This window comes from Ornithorhynchus anatinus, chromosome 5 (genome assembly GCF_004115215.2).
Source record: "Ornithorhynchus anatinus isolate Pmale09 chromosome 5, mOrnAna1.pri.v4, whole genome shotgun sequence".
Taxonomy (NCBI): domain Eukaryota; kingdom Metazoa; phylum Chordata; class Mammalia; order Monotremata; family Ornithorhynchidae; genus Ornithorhynchus; species Ornithorhynchus anatinus.
In genome coordinates this window covers 56,506,171-56,525,664 of record NC_041732.1, presented here as the reverse complement: position 1 = coordinate 56,525,664, position 19,494 = coordinate 56,506,171, and the positions used below count along the sequence as shown (strand labels likewise).

The following is a 19,494-nucleotide window of genomic DNA, read 5'->3' as shown; positions in this document are numbered from 1 at the left end:
GCTGGGATCGAGGCAAGGGTTAGGACAGGACCTGAAGGGGCAAGGCCTGAGCTAGGATAGTGGCAGGGTCTAGGGCCCGATGCGAAGGGCGGGCCTGGGCGAGAATATGGGGTAGAAGTTAGGACAGGGTGTGGAAGAGATAAAGGTTAGGTCTGGGGTCTGAAGGGGCTGGGGCAGAAACTGGGGTTGGAATTGGAGCTGGGCCTGGGCCTGGACCTGGGGCTGAGGTGGGGCTGGGGCTGGGGTTGAGGCTGGGGTTGAAGCTGGGGCTGGGGCTGGGGCTGGAGTTGGGGCTGTGCCTGGGACCTGGGCTGGTGCTGGAGCTGCGGCTAGATGGAGCTGGGGCGGCATTTCGGGCTGAGGCTGGAGCTGGGGCTGGGCCTAGGGCTGGGGCTGAGGCTGGAGTTGCTGGGGCTGGGACTGGAGCTGGAGCTGGGGCTGGGGTTGAGACTGGGGCAGGGCTGGGGGTGGGGCTGAGGCTGAGTCTGTAGCTGAGGCTGGGGCTAGGGCTGCGGTGGCAGCAGGATGGAGCTGGGGCAAGGATTGAGGCACGGGTCGGGTTCGGGGCTGGGGCTGGGGCTGAGGCTAAGACTGGGGCTGTAGCAGGATGGAGTCGAGGCTGGGACTGAGAATGGGACTGGGGCCAGATGGGATCAGGTGTGGCTAGGGCTGGGCTAGGACAGTGGCAGGACACTCTACCTTGTGACCGGGAAATGATTGGATCTACGAGGTCAGAGTCATATGGAAGCATTTCTCTCGGTACACTGAGCCCCGGTTCTCCTGTCACGCAGACCACCCAAAAACCAGCCGAGTGGGGTGAATCCAGGACGTTTATTTCAGAAAACGCACACGTGGCCCGGGCAGGGCAGCCCAGTGAGACACCACCGGCCCTCCTTCTCTGCCCCTCTCCCCACTTCCCTGCCCTCCTCCATCCCCCACGGTCAGTGTTGGGGCAGGGCCCAGAGGTCAAGGGTGGCATGAAACCCTCACTGACCCAGAAACACTGAACTGGGGAGAGGGTGCCCCGGCAGCGTGAAACCCGTGTGTCCCTCACAAGCTGCACGGGGTGGGAGTGGGGCGGCGAAGAGCCGAGGCGCTGCCCCGAGTGCCCACACCTGGAGCCAGATGAGACCTGTACGAGCTCTTGCCGCCCCACCCGGCCTCGGGGCCCACGTACTTTATGACCTGGCTAGTCGGAGGGGGACCGGTGTGGACGAGCCGGACCAAACCGGGTGGCGGCCGGCTTTGCCGGCAACCTACGTGTGCCCAGGACGTTCTGTCCGGAGCCTGGTCTAATCAGCAGGGTGGAGCTGGGTGGCGGCCCTCCACGCCCGCTGCTCCTCGCTCACGGCCTCCTCCAATCTACGGGGCAGGCCCAGGCCGGCCCTAGTCATTCAACCAGGGGTTCGGGCAGGTGCTCCAGCGACGGCCGGTGGTGGGGTGGGATCCCCAGAGCCCCCACGCCCCACTGGTCTTGATGGCGACCGCCCGGACCGTGCCAGGACCCTCTGGGTCTTCCGGGGTCCGGGGCCCGGCTTCCAGGGCGGATCGCACCCTCAGCTTCTTGCGGCCACAGAGGCGGCGGTAGGCGAGGAACAGGGCCAGGATGGCCGAGTCGAGCAGAAGTTCCAGCATCTCGACCACTGACAGCACTGACGAGCCGAACCACAGGCTCCAGTGGGTGCCCATGGTGGACAGCAGCTCGTTCACCTGTCGGGAGGCACAGCCGTGAACCGGGAGCCGGGGAGGAGTTGGGCCAGTTGGGGGCCCCAGCAGGGGGATCTGCTCCCCGGGGCTGGGAGAGACTGGGTTCTGGACAGTGTGGTCTAGTGGAAAGAGCGTGGGCCTAGGAGTCGGAAAGATCTGGGTTCTAATCCCTGCTCTTCTATGGGACCTCGGGTAAATCACAACTTCTCGGTGCTTTAGTTCCCTCATCTGTAAATGGGAATTCGATACCCGTTCTCCTTACAACATAGATTGAGAGCCCTTTGTGGGACAGGGACTGTGTCTGACCAGATCATTTTATATCTTCCCCAGTGCTTAGAGCAGTGCTTGACACATAGTCAGTACTTAACATACGCCACAATTTTCAGAAACAGCATGGCCTAATGGATAGAGCACATGCCTGGGAGTCGGCAGGACCTGGGTTTTAATCCCAGCTCCGACATTTGTGGGCAAGTCACGTCACTTCTCTGGGCCTCAGGTACCTCATCTGTAAAATGGGGATTTAGACTGTGAGCCTTGTTTGGGACAGGGACTGTATCCAACCTGATTAGTGTGTATCTGCCCCAGTGCTCAGAGCAGTGCTTGACATATAGAAAACACTTAACAAATGCCACCACCATCATCACCCTCAATCCAAACTCTTAGAAAATGAAAGATCGAGTGCGGAGGAGATAATCCTGGGGTGGGGGGTGCTCCCAGGCACCTCAGAATCTACCGGCCCCCCCAGTATCTTCCTCCCCACCCCAACAACTTCCCCAGCTTCTGTCTCCAAGCCAGGCTGCAGGTTGGAGGCACAGAGCTGACCACTCTTCTCCTCTGCCCAGTTTGGTCTGACCCAGCCTGGCCCAGCCTGGCCCAGCCACAGAGCCCACACTGGTGTCTGTGCAACAGCGGGGAGATGGGGAGGGAAGACCCCTCCTCCCCACTCCTCTAGCTGCCTGGGCTCGGTGGATGGGAGCGGGGGGAGTAGGGCTAGGAGGGAACGGGGGGCCGGGGTCGGGGGTGCTCACCGAATACACTGGCCTCTCCCCCACTAGGCGGTAGTTGAGCTGCTGGTAGAAGATGTTAACTTTGGCGACCTTGCTCCTGCAGGGAGAGGAACAGATTTTAGGGGGCCGGATGGGGGAGGGGTAGGGGGCTGGGAGGGTAGGGGGCTTCCCCACAGGCCCTCCACCTGGTGGGGGTGCTGAGGGTGAGAGGCTGAGGAGTCACTGGACCCAGTTCGCCCTCTCCATATCAGAATGCCTAACCAACTCTTTTAGGACAGGTCTCACCCCCAGGTGACAGTGAGGGGAGATCCGGGGAGAGGGGAGGGGTTGCCTGCCTCTCTCTTGCTCCCGTGGAGGTGAGGAGGGTGAGGTGTAAGGAGTTGGAGGTCAGCTCCCACTAAGGGCAAGACTTGAGGGGAGAAGGGGAGGGGTAGGCGGAGGTCCTGGGGAGGAAGGTCGGGGGCTAGGGGAGAGGAGAAGAAAGGGGGGGCTCAGGGAATCAATCCGGCCTGACTTTTAGCTCCCACTGACCTCTGACTCAGCGATTGTTTTTTCTTTTGGCCAATGGCAGCCAGGATCCAGTCCTGCAGGGGGAAGAGTCCCGGTCAGTCTGAACTTCGGCCTACCTGGAGAAACGGGTACGGTATGTGTGTGTGTGGGCGGTGAAGGCGGGATCAGTGATATGGTGGGGGGCTTCGGCCAAGGGGGGCAGGATCTCTGCAGGTGTTGGGTGAGAAATGACTGAATGTCCACCCCGCCTCTGGGGACTAAGTGCCTCGATCTATCATCAATCAACAGCTCTTTTTGAGCACCGTACTAAGCGCTTGGCAGAGTACAAAAGAGGTAAAAGGGCCTCAACTGGCTCTGCCCGTGTGAACCTTCTAGCGACTCCCCACTGGTGCGTGGGGCTTCAAGGGCTCCTGGGGGCCAAAGGCCCATATGGGGGTGTGATGTGATGGGGGAGGTGCCAGGGATTGACCGGCGGGAGGGCTCGGGGGGGAAACAGGAATGGTGTCCTGCCTGCTGTTTAACTGTTCTCAGGCACCGGATCAAAGCCGGTTTCCATTTCAGTGCCCTCTCCAAGCTACTGCTCCAGTGTCCCATGGAGACCCCAGCCCCTCCAGATTCCCTCCCCCTCCCTCAGGGGCTGCTCACCTCAGATTCTGTGGATGGCCACTTAGCTGTGCCTGCGGACAGTTTGTGCAAGGACTGCCTGTGGAGGAGATGCAGAGGTCATGGCTAGTGGTTGCGGGGGAGGGTCCTGCTGAAGTCCTCCCCGCATCCCTACTCTCCTCTCGGGAGCCCCCCCCACCCAGGCAGCGGGTGGCACCGCAACGTACCAGCAGGGCTTGGGGCACCGGGAGAAGCAGGAGAGGCGGTGGGTTTCCAGATTCTTGTACAGGCTGTAGAAACAGTGACCTGCCCGGGAGGACGGATCCATCAGCAGGGTGGAGGGCGGGTGGGGAGAAAAGGGTGGGGCAGAGGAGAAGGGATCGTGGGAAGGGGTAGCTGGGTTTCAACAGTCTCATCAGCCAACAAATGATTTGTCTGCCCACCATCCCAGGATCCCAAACGTCCTCTGTTCTGGTCGAGGTGGGGGTAGGTCGCCTACGGGAGGGGAGCAGTTCCTCACCCCAGCCAGGGTGCTGGTTGTAGTCGCAGTACTCAGCCCCGCGAGGCAATGGATAGAAGTAGCAGCCGCAGTGGCATTTCTCGATCAACAGTTGCTGGAAGCAGGAGTGTAGACAGGCCTGGCGGGGAGGGGTTGTGGGGAGACTGAATTACTGAGCTGGTCCGGTGCTTAGGACAGTGCTTGGCACGTAGTAAGTGCTTAACAAGTACCATTGTTATTATTACTGAGAGTCCAGAGAGGGCACGAGAAGCTCCCCACCCCGAGTACCAATGTGCCTCCGGCAGCCCCGTCTCTTGGAGTGGAGCTTTCTGTCCCTAAACAGAGCCTTGCAGGTAGGAACCAACATTCACCAGCCCACTGGGTTACCAGCCCAACTAGCCCACGACAATGACAGCTTTACCAGGGAGCTGTCCTTCTAGCCTCTTGCCAGACCTGAAAAGGGGCTCGGGAAACCCAGCCCGCGGGTGGCGGGTCAGCACCTGCATGGTGTAGGAACTGTTGTACAGGAGTTGGACGTCCACGTCAGTCCCGTCCTCCGTGCAGCGACCGTAATTTCCCCCCAGTCGGTGGACTTCATCCTGGGGAACCGGAGGAAGTTGGCATGGCTGAGTCCTGGTCCAACTCCCTCCCATGGCCTTTTTCCCCCGAAATCTCCTGACCCCGAGGGTAAAGGTGCCTGAGGCTGGGAAACACTGGTCCACTGTGGGGGCAGGGGAGGGTCGATGGGTGGAGTGCTGAGTACTAGTGGGTCAGAGAGGCCCATGTGGGGTCTTTCTAGGCACTTGGCTGCCCTTTGATCGAACTGCAGAACTGGAGTGAATGAAGGGGGAAGCAGACAGGTGGTGGAGCCAGAATTAGAACCCAGGACTTCTGACTCCCAGGCCCGTGCTCTATCCATTACTGCTTGCTGCTGCGAGCCCCATGTGGGACAGGAACTGTGTCCAACCTGATTACCCTGTATCTTTCCCAGCACTTAGAAGAGTGACCGGCACACTGTATGTGCTTATCAAATACCATAAGAAAACAAACAGACATGGCTTCTCCTCCAATCTGGGGGAGTCTGAGGGATGTCAGCGGGGAGTCTGAGGGATGTCAGCCGTGATCATGCACTGCTGGAGGAGTCTGGGGGACATTGACTCCCCTCAATGCCTGGGAGTACTCACGCCTGGAAGTACTGAAGGCACCGGCCTCCATCACCCACAGCTGGAAGAGCCAGGGGCTCTGGGCCTTATCGCCTGCAGTTGGAAGTGTAGGGGCTATTGATCCATAATGCCCTCATAATTGGGAACCCAGGGGCATCAGCCCCATTGTTCAGTGGCTTAAATTTATGGGTCGTTTTGAGCCCCAGTGGAGGATTGGAAGCCAGTGACCACTCCAACCCTGTGCAGATCTCTTTGCGGGTGGGGAAGTGGGGTTCCATCCCTGAGAGCCTGAGTGGGGGGTCGGGGCTGAGGGGGTGCAGAGAGGAGACGAGGCCAGCTCTGTGCCCCTCACCGTCACACACAGGGGGTGTCGCTGCTGTATCCTGTCCCCTGCCCCTCAGTCTGGGCTCAGCCCCTCCCTGGGGTGGAGGAGGGCCGATAGGTCACTGTTTCACCCCTGCCCCTCCTCGCCAGGCACCCAAGGCCTGCAGGGGCCGGAGACGGGGGGAGCAGAACCGGCCGGCTGGGTCTTCTCACCTCCCGGATGCCAATGGTGGTCTCGATGCCCGGCCTGATGCTGAAGCCCTCGTGCTCCAAGAAGGGCGTCTGGTTCTTCCCGTGAATCATGACCTTGATCCCGGCCTCGGTGGACAGCAGCGGGAGGTGCTTATTCTGTTCGGCCTTGAGGATGAGACTGATGCCTGGGAGAGCAAGCAGACCCGAGGAGGGGTTGGAACTCGGCTCCTGCCCTCCCCTGCTCCCCCAAACCTGACCCCCGACCCCCGGTTGCACCCACCATAGGGAACCCCTGAACGGTTTGCCTTCCAGAAGCTGTCGGTCCCATGGCTGTTGAAGGTATAGCAGCTGCCGTACATGGGGTGGTGGAACGTTTCGTAGTTCCTGTGGTGGGAGTGGGCCGGAGGTCAGAGGTCGGTGGGGCAGGCCGGGGTTCAGGGGTCAGCGGGATGGGCTGGGGGAGGGACCAACCCCAGCCTTTGTCTCAGGGGCAATGATGGGGTGAGGACGATGGAGCAGGAAGACCCCCGCACTAGTCCCGGGCTCTCCCCCCATCCCCAAGCCCTGAACCGCAAGGCGGCACCTGAAGAGAAGGGTCAGGGGCTTTGGGCCTGACATAAGCACTGCGTAGGGACTCCCCGGCCCCACCGGCTCCTCCTCCACTCTTCTTTTTGCTCACGCACGTGCACCCTGACATCCGTGCATGCGCATACACGTGCACACACACGGGCAACGGCACGCGAGCTTGCACGTTCACGCTGCATATAGGCACATGGACAGATATGCTTTCAACAATCACGCACCACAGCAACGCCCTCAGTAAAGACAGAAGCACCCCTCCCCACCTCCGCACTCAGGCTGGCCCCCGCCCCCCAGATTCTGCCACTGAGGCCTGATCCAAAGGGGAGGGGCAGCAGTGGGGTTGGCCAATGGGCCAGAACTAATATTGTCTCCGGGTTTTCCACCCGGCTGAACCCTGGGTCTTATCTGTGGCATTTGTCCAGGCGGGGTGGGGACCAAAGGGGCCAAGGGGAGTGGGGAGGAGGCCGGGAGGGGATCGGGCAGCTGGTAGTACCGGGGCCCGCACCCCGGACCGTGCGGGGAGAGTCGGCCTCCTGAAGGTGTGTGGTCCTGGGGAGGGGCGAGGGAGGGCAGAGAGTGCAGGGCCTAGAACTTAGAAGGGGTTGGGGGAGCTCAGCTTGGGTGAGTTGAGTGTTCCCCCCAGCACATCTCAACCAGTCCTTCCTAACCCCTCCCCAGGTCCTCGCTGTACTGCTCTGACACCCTGATTCTTGAGCCGTGGAGTGTAGAGAGAAGGCTAGAGCAGGACAGCTCCCTTTCCTCCTCTCAATCAATCAATCAATCAATCAATCGCATTTATTGAGCTCCAACTGTGTGCAGAGTACTGTACTAAATGTTTGGACGAGAACAATTGGTAGACAAATTCCTTGCCCACAACAAGTTTACAGTTTCCCTCTTGGCTCAATCAATCAATCAATCAATCGTATTTATTGAGCACTTACTGAAGGCAGAGCACACACATGTGATGAAGGCCCCTGGATTCTGAGGGACATAGGGAGGACAAACGCGCACAAGTGATTCGCTGTGTGACCTTGGTCGAGCCTCTGACCCTCTCTGGCCTCGGTTTCCCGTTTGATCCAATGGGCAATTCTGCCACTGTGCAACCTCTAGGGCTGGAGGAATCGGGCCAGGACTTGGGGTGGGGGAGTGTCTTCCGTGAGCTTGAAATTTCGGACCTTTTCTATGATCCCTGGGGAAGCCCCCTATCCCCCTATCCCTGGCTTCTTTCTGTCTCAAAATGTTACTACCAATCCGGCCCCCCTCCCTTCCAGTCAGGGAGGTTGTGCTGGACTGGGGCTACGGGGGGACCCATCCCCACCCCGCCCCGAGCTCGGCCCCTTCCACTTATCCCACATTGAGCTCAGTCCCTCTCTCCTCCCCCGTCTGCCGGCCCCGGCTCAGCCCCTCTCTGGACCCCATTTCCTCCCACTCACGTCTCCTGGCAGGGCTCGCCATTGTAGTGACAGGAGTAGATGAAGTTCTTGCTGTGGACGCTGTGGGATTCCTCCTCTGTGGCGCCGGGCGGCAGCAGGGCCATGATGTTGACCAGGTGGAAGCGGTACCAGTCCTGAATGGCATCCACCGCTGACGAGTGCTCTCGGTAGAAGCAGTCGCTGCTGGAACTGTTGCACTGCGGGGGCAGGAGTGGGGGTGAGGGGTTTCCATCTGTCAATCCGCCGGGGTCCCTGCCCCACCCGGGCTCCCCAGGCCCCGCTACCCTCGTGCAGGTGTCAGGATTGGGATGAAAGTAGCAGCCATTACAACGACCACGGTGAGGAGCCAGCCGACAATTACTCTCCCTCTCTTCAAAGCCTTACTGAAAACACATCTCCTCCGAGAGGACTTTCCTAAGCCACCCTTTCCTCTTCCACTCTCTTCTGCGTTGCCCTGACCTGCTCCCTTTATTCATCCCCCCACACCCTTCCAGCCCCACAGTACTTCTGTCCAAGTCTGTAATTTATTTATATTAATTTTTGTCTCTTCCTCTAGGCTGTAAGATCATTGTAGGGAGGGAATGTGTTTATTGTTTATTGCAGTCTCCCAAGTGCATAGTGCAGTGCTGTGCACACAGTAAGCTCTCAATAAATACGATTGAACAAATGAATGAATGAGCCATCTGCAGAAGCAGGGCTGCTGGAGACCTGTCCCCAAACTCAGGGGATTGTTCTCTGGCCCCGTCAGCCTCTCCATCTTCCCTTCTCCCTCCTCCATCGATCGACACCTCCATTCTTCCAGCCTAGGATTCTGGACTGTAGCTGTAACGGGAACGAGATGCTTGGAGGAGCCAGTTGCTGGTTGTCCTATTTGACCCTCATCTCCACATTTAGGGAGGGAATCATCCAACACCTCTAACTCTCTCCTCTCCATTCTTGACTCCCCTCCTCTCCTCCCACCAGCATGGCCAATCTGCACCCCTGATTTTCCCCTCTTTTCTCCATCCCTGACTCATCCAGTAACCCAGAATGGACCTTCCCACATCCCTGACTCTCCCTTCTCCATCCCTGACTCCCCACAAGTGACCCATTCTGCTACACCTGACTTTCCCCTCTCCAACCCTGACTCTCCCTCCGGTGATCCAGCCCCAGTGACTCTCCCTCGCTCTGTATAAACATCCTGCAGTGCGCATGGTCAGAAACTGCACTGTTCCAGCGGCCAACATTCCGACGACAGGAGAAACCGGTCATCGGTGCCACTCGTGCTACCCTGAATGATCAAGGCCCTGGGTAGGATACTGGCACCATTGATGGGATGGCCCCTGATGTCTCTAGGACTTGGCTTTCTTCTTCTCTGGACACTCCTCTTGTGTCATTGCAACTGATTCCCTAGGCATCACTGGACATCACTGGACACAGACTTTGCCTGCCCAACTCTTCTGCTCCCCTTGGGTCCCACCCCTACGGCTCCTGGTCTTCACTTCCCAGAGAGGCTAAGGCCTCTCTGCCCCTTGCTTCCCATCTCACACACACTGGTCTCATCTTACCTCCCTCCTGAAATTTTACCCACTGAAATCATAATCTCCAACCTTCAAGACCTCTTAAAAGCCACCTGCTCCAAGACTCCCTCCTTAATTAATCCCCAACCTTCCCAGTCATGCCATTCCCTCCACCTTTTCAGCCCTCCGTGGTTGCTCTGTCTATTGATTAGTTATCGACTTAGTGGCCCACATGGGTCAGCTCTGAATCTCTTACCTCCCATTCTCCACCATGGGATCACCATGGATTTCTGTCCACTCACCTTCCTCATTATCCTGGAGCTTCTTAAGGACCAGTGCCTGTCTGTCTTCCCACCTGGATGTGCCTCAAGTGCCCAGTGCCAGGCTGGGCACCCAGTTCTCACCCCACATGGATGCTCAAAGCCTAGTGGATAGAGCACGGGTCTGGGAATCAGAGGGACCTGGGTTCTAATCCCAGCTCTGCGACTTGTCTGCTGTGAGAACTTGGGCAAGTCTATTCATTTCTCTGGGCCTCAGTGATCTCATCTGTAAAATGGGTATTGAGACTGTGAGCCTGGGACTGAGGGATAGGGACTGGGTCCAACCCTATTTTCTCGTATCCACTTCAGCTCTTAGTACAGTGTCTGGCACATAGTAAACAATGAATACCACAATTATTATATTATTCTCACTCCAGGTTTATCTCAGGTGAGAAGTGGAGACCACTCCTCCACGCCAACCCTGTAGGTGACTTGGTTTTGCTCTGCGAGAGCCAGCTGTGGGTGAAGAGGTCTGCCCATTTTCCCAGCTGCCTCCGTGTTGTTGCTGGCTCAACCCTGCCCCACTGTGAGGGGCCGGTCATCACACTCACCAGCTTGAAGCCCACTCGGGAGTCACCGTGGCTGCCCACCCTGGATCTCAACTTCTCCAGGCGGATGTCGCGGTTCAGGCTGAAGTTGCGGAGGCCGCTTGCCAGTGGGACCTGGATCTCCCTCGGGGGCCTGGCGGGGGCCTTGGAAAGGTTGAACTGATAAAGCTCCCAAATGTTCTCCTGCATAAACTGGTCCAGGTCGGCCAGGTGCTGGCCGACGAGAGGGGGCCTGCAGGAAAGGGGTAGGGGGCTGCTGAGTCCAATAGGAGTGTGGGGGACATGGGGATCCGGAGTTTCCAGATCACACCGCAGTTTCACCACAGTTTCCAGCATGGATGACCCAGGCTGGTCCTGGATGGGGGCCTGATCTAATCAATCTGATACAAGCCAGCGCAGGCATCATCTTGCTCGGGGCCATGCACACTGGGCAAGACCCTAGTCCATTGACCCTTCCATATGTCCGCCTCAGAGAAGAAAGTCTTTGCTGGGTCTCAGCCTTCTCCTCTCTAGAATGGGTCCAGTCAGTTTCCTCCCTCCCTGCAGCACCTCCCCACTGGCACCCGCCAACTGACAACAGATGGGAAGAAGAGGAAAGTCTTCAGTGTGCACTTGGAGGAAGTAAGCAGCTTTCCTCCAGTGGTTGCCCATCCACCTCTGCATCAGAAACTCCTTTCCAATCACCCTGTTCCCTCCTACCTCATCTTGCTATTCTCCTTCTACAACCCAGCCTACCCACTATGCTTCTCTAATGCCAACCTATTCACTGTACCTCGATCTCATCTATCTCACTCCGACCTCTCACCCACATCCTGCCTCTGGTCTGGAACACCTTCCCTCTTCATATCCTACAGACAATTGCTCACCCCACCTTCAAAGCCTTACTGAAGACACATCTCTTCTAAGAGGCCTTCCCTGACTAAGCCCTCTTTTCCTTTTCTTCCATTTCCTTCTGTGTCACCCTGACTTGCTCCCTTTATTCATCCGCCCTCCCAGCCCCACAGAACTTATGTTTATTTAATTTGCTTATATTAATGTCTATCTCCCCCTTTAAACTGTATGTAGGCAGGGAAAGTGATTGTCATTTTGCTACATTGTTCTCTCCCAGCTGCTTAATACAGTGCTCTGCACACAGTAAGCACTCAATAAATACGACTGATTGATTCCTTCTTCTGCTGACCAATCCAAGAAAATACTGCATTCAAGGCCCATGGCAAGGGTTCATTAGGGCCCAGCTCACAGATACCATCGAGGCTGAGGAATTTCAGCACCAGAGTCAGAGGACAAGCAGCAATTCAGGCCAATATGCACGGACCACCCAATACCGCCGACTCTCCCTTCTCCGTCACTGACTTTCTCTCCAGCGAACCAGCAAGGACCATCCAAAGCACCTAACTCTCCCTCCAGTGTCTCAGCTTGGATCTTCCAACACTTCTGACTCCCTCTGCCCCCACTCCATTCCTGACTTTCCACAATAACCCAGTATGGATCAATCAATACCTCTGACTCTCCTCCTCTCCATCCCTGACTCTCCCACAGTGACCCAGTAAGGACCAGTTAACACCTCAACTCCCTCTCCACCCCTGACTCTCCCACAGTGAGCCAGTACAAACCATCCAGCACCCCTAACTCTCACCTCTCCATTCCTGATTCTCCCTCCGGTGACCCAGCCAGAATGATCCACCAGCCCTGACTCTGCCCTCTCCAACCCCGGACTCTCCCGCTGTGAATGTTGTTACAACCAGAACTCCCTCCGCCATGGGCTGGTGCCCAACTCACCTGTGCGGGTTCATGTCGCACAGGGTGATGGCAGGGAACATCTTGGGCTCCGAGTGGACGGACATCGTCATGATGACCGGGTAGCGCCAGTACTGGTCGAAGAGCAGTCCGAACTGCCAGTAGAGCATGCCTACGGTGGCTAGGAAGAGCAGGCTCCAGAAGGCCGTCTTGAGCCGGTTGTGGCTGGAGCAGACGAGCCGCACCATCCCGTGGATGGTGGTGTTGTTGCAGAAGAAGTGGAACAGGTCACGGAAAGAGTCGAAGAGCTCGATCAGGCCCTCGTCATTCTCTTCCTCCTCCTCCGTTCTCTGCCTGGGAGTGTCCCCCAATCCTGGTTCCATGGTGCTCGTCTGTCCTAAGTCGGGGAGGGGAACAGCCTGAGGCAGCAGCTCTTATCTGCCTGGTGGTAGTGTGTGTGGGGGGGAATGGCAGAGGCATCAGCTACACTGTAATGATGGGGAGCAGTGCCCCCCAACTCTCTGTTGGGGGACGATGTGGGCCTGTGCATTGTGTGGTAGAAGGTGCTGGTGTCCCGGCCCGGTTCCAGCTGTGATGGTCAAGGAGTTGTTCCCCCATGGCTGTCTGGGCTGGACTCTCAGCCCTCGGGGCAGGGGATGCATCTGTTAGATTGTTATGTTACACTCTCCCAAGCGCTTAGTACACAATAAGCACTCAATAAACACAATCGACTGATTGGCTCACACCAGGGCTCTGACCAGATATGCCAGCATCTGTTTTCCTTTTTTTTATATAGTATTTGTTCAGCACTTACTGTGTGCCAGGCACTGTACTAAGCTCTGGGGGAGATACATGCTAGTCAGATAGAACACAGTTCAGGTACCACACGGGGCTCACAGTCTTAATCCTCATTTTAGAGATGAGGTAACTGAGTCACAGAGAAGTTAAGTGACTTGCCCGAGGTCACACAACAGACAAGTGGCAGAGCTGAATGGCTGAAAGAACCCAAATCGAGTCCCTCTAATAATAATAATCACTGTTGCATTGATTAAATAACCAACTTCAGGCCCAATACTATTCTAAGCTATGGGGGAGGGTACGGATAATCAGATCAGACACTAATCTGAACCGGCAGGGGGTTCACAGACTAAGAGGGAGGGAGAACAGGGGAGCATGCAGCATCCACATTTTACAGATGAGGAAACGGAGACTCAGAGAGGTTAAACAACTTGGTGAGGTCACCTAGCATCATCCTATTTGGAAGGCCATTTCCCCTATTTGCAATTGATTTCAATGTCTAGACTGTAAATTCCTTGAAGGCAGAGGTAGTGCCTGCCAATTCTATTGTATTTTATTCTCCCAAGCACTCAGTATAGTGCTCTGCACACAGTCAGCACCCATGCATGGTTTAGTGGATAGAGTAGTGGACAGTGGAAGTCACTTAACCTCTCTGTGCTTCTTTACCTCATCTGTAAAATGGGGACTAAGACTGTGAGCCCCATGTGAGACATGGACTTTGTCCAGTCTGATTACTCTGTATCTACCCCAGCGCTTAGAAGAGATCCGGACACATAGTAAGCGCCTAACAAATGCTATTAAAAAAAAGATTGATTGACGTAAGTCAGCAGCAGAGTTAAGCGGAACTAGAATCAGGATGTCTTGGCTCCCAGCCCATGGTCTCTCCTGGACGCCACGCTGCCTTGGGTTCCAACCCTCCCTGAAATGCAGCCCCCATACACCCACCAGCCCACCCCCATGATGGGGTCCCCACCCCTTGGGAATCCTGAGACTGTTGAGTCACCACCTGAACTTCCTGTCCCTCCTCCAGGGGGTTTCCAACAGGGATCCCGCCCATCCACTTCCCGCGTCACCCTCCAGCGTGGCCCTCAGCCGGCCCTCGAGTCAGAGAGATTGCTCCGGTCCAAGTCAGCTGAAGGCCTCGGGGGTATGGGTAGTGGGAAATGGAGTGAGACTTGAGGGTGGGGTCATGGGGAGGGGGAGGTTTGATATGGAAGAGGAGATCAAGAGCAGTTTCGGAGGACTCTCATAGAGCAGCCGAGTGGATAGAACGGGGCCTAGGGAGTAGAAGGACATGGGTTCTAATCCCGGCTCCGCCACTCGTCTGCAGTGTGATCTTGGCCGAGTCACTTCTCTGGGCCTCAGCTACCCTAGCTGTAAAATGGGGATTAAGACTGTGAGCCCCACAATGGCACAGGGTCTGTGTCCAGCCTGATCAGCCTGTATCTACCCCACCACTTAGAATAGAGTAGTAAGTTCTTAACAAATACCATCGTCGCTATTATTATTATTATTGTTATTCTCTCTCCAGGCCTCAAAGACCATCTCCCCAAATACTTGACTCCCAGCCCTGGGAGGGAGAGACGAGAGACACTTGAGCTCAGGCCTCTCTGCAGGGTGACCGGTGAGTGATTCAGTCCCTCAGGACTTGCTCTTCCTTAGCTGCACCCCACCCAAGTGGGAACATCCCAGACCTGGGAGTCAGGAGCCCTGGGTGGTAGTCCCAGCTCTTCCACTGTTAGGCCTTGGGCAACCTCTCAGAGCCTCTATTTCCTCATTTGTAAAATTGGGATAAGTGACTTCCTCTTCCTTCCTCTGAGACTGTGAGTCCTGTGTGAGGCGTGACCCTGTGTCTGATCTGATTAGCTTATAATAATAATAATAATAATAATAATGGTATTTGTTAAGCCCTCACTATGTTCCAGGCACTGTACTAAGCGCTGGAGTGGAGATAAGCAAATTGGGTTGGACACAGTCCCTGTCCCACATAGGGCTCACCATCTCAATCCCCATTCTATAGATGAGGTAACTGAGGCACAAAGAAGTGAAGTGATTTGCCCAAGGTCACACAGCAGACACGAGGTGGAGCCCTATTAGAATCCATGACCTTCTGACTCTTAGGTCCATGCTCTATCCACTATACCAATTACTTCTCTTGTATCTACCCCAGTGGTTAGCTCAGTACATTGCCAACACTGAATCAATGCCATATAAATACCTCAATCTGGGCCTCGGTTTCCTCCTCTTGAAAATGGGGACAATGGAGAGCCCTACCTCTCAGGGATCTTGTGGGGATAAAATTAGACCAGAGGTAAGAAGAGCTTTGGGGAAATAAAAATATTTTAAAAAATGTGCCACAAATTTAAGCTGTTATTATTATTATTATTATTGTTAGAAATTTCCAGACTCCTCCCTGGGTAACCTGTCCCAAGGGTTATTTCCCTGGCCACCAGGAAGTTTTTCCTTTTGTCCAACCACACTCCCTCCCGCTGCAATACAAGCCTGTTTCCTCCTGCCCAACCCTCAGGAGAGCAGCTGGTCAGTGATCTCCCTGTAGAAATCCTACCGAGACTTCGCTAGTGACTCAGTCGCTCTCAGGCTTCTCTTCTCCAGGTCAAGCATATCTAATCCCTCTTCCTCTTTGCCTGGGACCTTTCCCACACCTTGGATCATCTTTGCCTCTTCTCTGGAAGATGAGGGGGCGGCTCTGGTCATCTGTCCTGGTGTAAAGGCGGGGAACAAAGGTGGGCTCCTGGACTCGAGCAGGGAGGATGGCCTGACACTGGCTGGGAATGGGGCCCTGTCAATCGATGGTATTTATTGAATGCTTGCTATGCGCAGAGCACTGTATGAAGTGCTTGGGAGACTTTAATAATAATAACTATTATTATGGTACTTGTTAAGCACTTACTATGTGCTAAGCACTGTTTTAAGCTCTGGGATAGTTACACGAGAATCAGGATGGACACAGACCCATTTAATCCCCATTTTACAGATGAGGGAACAGAGGCCCAGAGAAGAGGCAAAGGAGTCGGGATTAGAACCCAGTTCCTTCTGACTCCCGGGCCCGGGCTCTATCCACTAAGCCTCGCTGCTTCTCTACGTCAGCTCGTCCTCTAGACTGTGAGATCGTTTAGACTGTGAGCCCGTCACTGGGCAGGGATGGTCTCTATCTGTTGCCGAATTGTACATTCCAACGGCTTAGTGCTCTGCACACAGTAAGCGCTCAATAAATACGATTGAATCAATGAATGAATATGGATAGGGAATGGGTCTACCAGCTCTGTTATAGTGCACTCTCCCAAGCTCTTAGTACAGTGCTCTGCACAAAGTAAGTGCTCAGTAAATACAATCAATCAATCGATTACAATATAAGAGTTGGTAGACATGTTCCCTGCTCACAACGAGCTAATGGTGATGGATAGGCCAGCACTACCCCACTCAGGGGTCCGGCAACAGCCACTGCTGTGAGCCAAGGAAAACTGCTCCCTGTCTAGGCCTCTGGGAAAGAGGCCACAGTGGGGCAGGAGGTTGGGGGCAGAATGCCGGCCCAGAAATCTTGGGGGTTCTGAGGACCCCACTAGTCTTGGGAAGGTGCATTTTTCCCAGCAAGGGCCAGGGGCAAGGGGCAATAGATAGTCAGCCCTCCTTGCCCTTCACTCCTGTGCCATTTGGACTTTGCATCTCAGGCAGTCAGCTAGGAGAGGGCTGGAAGGTCATCTAGGCCAGCCCCTTGGCCCACCTCTGTCATCATCCCTAGGAAAATGCGGAAAAGAGGTGTTGCATTTCCAACTTCAGGAGCACCCCAACTTTCTATTCAGCTGTGGGGTTTGGGACTCCTTATCCACAGATATGGACTCAACTACACAGCACAAATAATAATAATAATAATGTTGGTATTTGTTAAGTGCTTACTATGTGCAGAGCACTGTTCTAACCACTGGGGTAGATACAGGGTAATCAGGTTTTCCCACATGAGGCTCACAAATACTTAGGCCCAGTTACCCAGTCATTTATTCATTAATTCAATAGTATTTATTGAGCGCTTACTATGTGCAGAGCACTGTACTAAGCACTTGGAATATACAATTTGGCAACAGATAGAGACCATCCCTGCTCTATGAAGGCCTTATAGTCTAATCGAGGGAGACAGATGGACAAAAACAAGACAACATAATCACGATAAATAGAATCGAGGATATGTACACCTCAATAGCAAAATTAATAGGTAATTAAAATATATCCAAATGAGCACAGTGCTGAGGGGAGGGGAAAGGAGATGGGGAGGAGCAGAGGGAAAGGGGGCTTAGCTGAGGGGAGGTGAAGGGGGGGAAGGGGGAGGGAGCAGAGGGAAAAGGGGAAGCTCAGTCTGGGAAGGCCTCTTGGAGGAGGTGAGCTCTCAGTAGGGCTTTGAAGAGTGGAAGAGAGTTAGTTTGGTGAAGGTGAGGAGGGAGGGCATTCCAGGACCGTGGGAGGACGTGGGCCAGAGGTCGACAGGCACATACTCACACAGACTCTCACTCCCAGACACATAAGGACCACCCCCGACTATGCAGCCACATCCATAGGCACACAGAGTAGCAGACATACCTGTCTAGTTGCATGTATACAGACTCACCATCACAAATCCTCCCAAAATCACAGATACAAGTCATCACACAGTCAGAGGCATATAGTCAGATATGCATTCACAGTCTCACCCACTCACAGTCTCCTGCATAATCACACATATAGGCACACACACGTACACAGTCACCTGCTCTCAGTCGATCTCCCCTCCTCCCCCCTCACACAGACACACACACTCACAGCCTCCTGCTCACACACACGCACGCACACACACACACACACACACACAGAGTCACTTGCACTCAGTCGGCTCTCCCCTTCCGCCCCCTCACAGGCTTCTGCACAGTCACACACACACACACACACACACACATAGTTTCCTGCACCCAGGAGTCCAGGCTGGGCAGCACCTTGTCCAGTGGTCGTTGTCCCCCCACCCCCCACACACAGTTGCTTGCACTCAGTCGGTCTCCCCGCCCCTTCCCCTCCACCCCCCCGCCGGCACATACTCTCAGAGTCACCTGTACAGTCACACAGACACTCACACTCTCAGAGTCACTTGCACCCAGTCAGTCACACAGTCATACACAAGTTTACATGCACAGCATATTAGAGGAATGTTATTTATTGCACTCCTTTGGGTGTATTGCACAGTGTGTCACCCAGACAGCTGGACAGACACACACACTCAAAGCCGGAGAAAAATTCAGTCATTCATAATCGGACAGCGACACACGGTCAGTCACATACGTAAAGTTAGACAGAGACACAGTTGGATAGACATATTCAATCACAAAAGCAGCCAAATAGACAGGCACACACATTTCTGCCAGGAGTCCTTTCCATCCTTGAAAGACCCCTTCCACCGCCCCTCGCTGCTACAGAGAAGGCTTGGGCTTAACCAGGTTGTACCCGCTAGGAAGACTGATATTATCCCTCTCGCCCTGTGACTGTCGGAGAAGGGACACCCCGAGCTGGGGGTGACAGGTGGGGAGGATGGATGGGGGAGCTGGCTAGGGGAGAATCTCCCCCCTGTTTCCTTCCTCTCCCCGTCCCTGGGAGTCCAGCCTGGGCAGCACCTTGTCCAGTGGTCCGGCCAGGACCCCCATACGGCCCCCTGATTCCCCTCGGCTCCAGGCCGCTCCCCTCTGACGACAGACCGACGTCTCGGTTCCACCATCTCCAGAGTCCATTCCACCACATCCATCCGGGGAGGGGGTCGGGGTTGGAGAGCCAGGGGTCGGATGCTGGGTCTGGGGGTCAGGGGATCGGAGTCAAAAGTCCTCTGGCCGGGGGGGCCTGGGATGGGATTCTGGGTCGGTAGGTCGCGGGGGCCAGAGGCCAGGGTCAGGAGTAGGGGGATCAGAGGCTGGGGTGGGGGTCTGAGGTCTGGGGTCCCCTGTTGGGGATTGGGGATCAGAGGCTGGAGACTGGGAGGATGCCGTGGACAGATGTCGAGTCAGGGGGTGTTGGAGTGGGGGGCTAGTGTTGGGGTCTGGAGGCCAGAGACTGAGGGGCAGGACCCAAATGCCAAGTCAGGGGGCGTAGGGGGACAGAGGTCAGGGGCCGGATGCCGAGTAAGGGGGTGTCAGGGTCCAGAGGGTCTGGGGTCTGAGTGTCCCGGCTTGGGCGTTGGGGGTCCGAGGCCAGGAACTGGGGGGACACCCCCGAATGCCAAGTCAGGGGGTGCGGGGATCCAGGGGTCGGGGCCGGGGACCGGCAGGCGGGATGCCCAGACTGAGACCAAGGCGGGGCGCGGGATCGGAGGCCGGGGCCCAGATGGCCAGAGGGAGGGCATCGGGGGCCGGGGTCGGGGGTCGGGGTCCGGTTACCTGTCCTGGCTGGGTCCGTGGCTGCTGCCCGTGGTCTGGCCGGACGTCGATCAGTCGAGCCAGGCGGCGGCGGCGGCGGCGGCGTCTCCCTTATAACTGGCCGGAGGCTAGAGCTGGCTGGCCGCCTGCGGTGACGTGGCGGGGGGCGGGTCGGGCGGGGTCGGGCTGTCG

At 56.1% G+C, this 19,494-nt stretch overlaps 1 protein-coding gene across 1 annotated transcript; it reads right to left on the bottom strand.

The window, feature by feature from the left end:
• Nucleotides 1–1,297: 1,297 nt before the first annotated feature.
• On the bottom strand, nucleotides 1,298–19,387 carry SCNN1D (sodium channel epithelial 1 subunit delta). The gene is made up of 13 exons (XM_029065944.1): nucleotides 19,324–19,387; nucleotides 12,167–12,521; nucleotides 10,391–10,619; nucleotides 8,021–8,217; nucleotides 6,286–6,389; nucleotides 6,027–6,190; nucleotides 4,827–4,925; nucleotides 4,348–4,465; nucleotides 4,055–4,133; nucleotides 3,870–3,927; nucleotides 3,246–3,298; nucleotides 2,736–2,811; nucleotides 1,298–1,710 (listed from the first exon to the last, which is right to left on the bottom strand). The coding sequence occupies exons 2-13, from the start codon at nucleotides 12,505–12,507 to the stop codon at nucleotides 1,387–1,389; spliced, it is 1,842 nt and encodes a 613-aa protein (XP_028921777.1). The 5' UTR covers nucleotides 12,508–12,521; nucleotides 19,324–19,387; the 3' UTR covers nucleotides 1,298–1,386.
• Between the last annotated feature and the right edge of the window lie 107 nt (nucleotides 19,388–19,494).